Source organism: Etheostoma spectabile, chromosome 16 (assembly GCF_008692095.1).
Source record: "Etheostoma spectabile isolate EspeVRDwgs_2016 chromosome 16, UIUC_Espe_1.0, whole genome shotgun sequence".
NCBI lineage: Eukaryota > Metazoa > Chordata > Actinopteri > Perciformes > Percidae > Etheostoma > Etheostoma spectabile.
The window spans coordinates 21214152-21217085 of NC_045748.1; the positions used below are offsets into that span (position 1 = coordinate 21214152).

Sequence of the window (2934 nt, forward strand, 5' to 3'; positions counted from 1 at the left end):
CGCAGGGAAGTTTGGAGCATCAAACGACTTCATTTCCTGTGTTCTGAGACACTGTTATGCACCAATTTACGGTGGAAATACTTTTATTTATCCCACGGGAAGAAGAAAAAACACTGATGGCAATTTAAAGTATATCAAAACTAAAATGGAAAGTATGTTGTTGTGGGTCTTTGGGCATTTTGCGGCAAATAATGTGCCAATAATACGATGTTAAATCAAACCTCTGAGTGTAACATTGTGATTACACAACAACGGGTACCAACAAAATGAAAGCTACACTCATACTGTATTCATATTGTGGGGCAATTTGTAGAGAACGTTGTAGAGATCGTGGGATTTCCCAAACTGAAATATGTCCGCAAATATCAACGCCAAACTTCTTTACTATGCTGTTATGACCAAGATATCTGCTGAAAAAAATATTTTCTACACGGATAGATTTATTTTAATCCCGGTGGCCATGGGAACTTCATCAGGATGCATAGTATCCTGATGCATGAAATAACTCTCCTGTAATAATAAAACTCCACCTGCCTCTATGGGAATTTAACACAGGGGGGTGTATACCTAGGCCCCCTGTATTTTAAGGAAGAACATGTATTTATTTACAATACATAATTTGTTGAAGAAGAAAATTGGTGTCCTTAAAAGGTTGTATTTTTCCAACATTTTTTATTTAAGGCATTAAGATCAATTTCCAACAGATGATTTTTAATTCCTCCTTTTAGTCAACTTTAGCATGGTCTTATTAGCACTGTATATTGGCTTGTGTGCGGTCTTGTAGCTGCTCTTCGCTAATTTCCCATTGCGGGATTAATAAAGTTGTCAGATTGAACCGAATTGTCGACAACAACACTTCTGACAACGTTCCAACTTGCCTCAAAATGACAAACTTCAGAAAATTGGGACATTCCAAACATTTCTCTCGCAACATTCGAGTAAAACGGCCATCAACATCTTGAACTCCAACGCTGAGAAAGTGGTTGCACTGATTCTCATTATCTATAAAAAAAAAAAAAGTTATGTAATGTAACCCTAATTAAAGGTGATATAAAGTTCTGTTATGGCTTGCATTTTCCCTGGAATATGTGTTGGAGTTTTGTTCTCATTTCCTTGTGGGGAATGGCGCGTCCTATTGGGTCTTTTGAGTCACAAAGCCACAACATTAACAACCTCTCTGTCTCTCTCTCTCTCTGTGCTTGTGTCTCTGTCTGTCTCGGTGTCTCCCGACCAGTCCATACTGGGTGGCGAGATGGGTTTGGGGAGTCCCGGCGCGGCGTCGCCCACCAAGCCGGCCGGTCAGTACTACCAGCACTACGGCTCCAACCCCCGGAGGAGAACGCTGCCTATGGACGCCATGGGTGAGACGCCGCTCGCACACTCCCGTTACACACACACACACACACACACACACTGGGAACTCACACAGAGAGACACAGCTCATTATCTCATTGTCTCACATTTTGTGGCTTGGGACCCCATTTTTACTCTCCGAAATATTATTTCAACCCTTGAAATGTTATGACTTTTGTCATGAAAGTTCGAAAAAAGTGAGAAATTGCCTTTAGTCACATTTCCATGTAAGCGCTACACCACCAAAGAACAAAGATTGTCTTCAGCTCACACACACACACACACACTCACACAGTTGAATACCTTTTTTTCTTGATTTAGGGGGAGGGTTATCTTGTCTAACTAATTAATTAATAACTTCAAAGCATGGAAGGAGGAAAACCATTTTTGATCTACAATACCTTAAAGATATAACAATAAACATGTTAAAATCAACGTGTCTAATACAACAGTCCTGCTAAATCCTCCCTTTATGAAGGTGATAACGGTGTTTTTGTTGGAACTTTTCTACAAATGTGTGGACAACAAGGGGGTGAACGACCTATTAGAAATATCTACAACACAATACAATTATTGGCACCATACATTACAGCCTAAAGAAATAGAATAAAGTTAATTCAAAAGGTTATAACCTGTACTTAGGATTTATTACAGGGCTGTTATGATAAATAATAGGTTTAGCCAGGTTGCACAATAAAAAGAAATTAAATACAGTTGTTTTGGAAATCTCCGTCAATGCCATCTGCATGTCAAGCTCCCCCACGCTGGTTCAAGGCCATAACCAAAGATTTGAAGCAAATAAAAAATAAATAAAAAAATGAAACCGAAACCTCAGGCTGTTAACACATTTTCCACAGGAGAACAATAAATTAAATTCTGCTAAATTCTGCAGATTTCCCATTCCCCGCTGAAAACTGTCAAATAAAAAATCTGCACATTCTGTTTTGGTCTGATTATGACACACAAACAAATCTAAAAATAGATGTGTGAATAACAGTCATTTGCAGTCCTCTAACTTTCGGAAGACTTTTTTTTCCAGTGTCAAGTGCCATTTTCCTAATAATATTAACACTGTTCATACTGATGATGATCTGCCTTGTTGTGTGGTTGTTTTGAGATACACACACATTTGATTCACACAAGTTCCAAAAGCAGTGGAAACTAAACTGGGAATAACATTTATAAACATAAATCTATTTTTGATTTTGCACTGTGGTTGTCTAAATCTGGATGTTGCGTCTATACAAGCAAAAGAATATCCCAGATTATAAGTGCCTGTGAAATTCCATTGTTTAATTTTTTGTTTCTTTCAGATTTTTGGCATTAATGTCATTCCATATATACTCATTATTCTCATTATTAGGCTGAATAAATGAAGCAGCATGTCAATCATCTTCCTTCGCTTACATGTCAAACGGCAACTTGTTTCACACACCAACGTGAAATATTTGAACCTGCACTGATCCCAGTTCAGTGTTTTCTTGTTTAGAAGGCCGAGCATTGTGAGTACGGTTTAGTGTTCATGTGTGAGGACCATCCTGTTTGTCGGTGTGTGTGTGTGTGTGTGTGTGTGTGTGTGTG

At 38.4% G+C, this 2934-nt stretch overlaps 1 protein-coding gene across 6 annotated transcripts in view; it reads left to right on the top strand.

Moving 5' to 3' along the window:
- tcf4 (transcription factor 4) overlaps nucleotides 1–2934 on the top strand; it is a 371152-nt gene that overhangs the window by 211297 nt on the left and 156921 nt on the right. For all 6 annotated transcript variants that reach the window (XM_032538895.1, XM_032538896.1, XM_032538897.1 and 3 more), the window contains one exon: nucleotides 1235–1361. In XM_032538895.1, the coding sequence (XP_032394786.1) occupies nucleotides 1235–1361 (127 nt within the window). The remainder of the gene's footprint in view (nucleotides 1–1234; nucleotides 1362–2934) is intronic.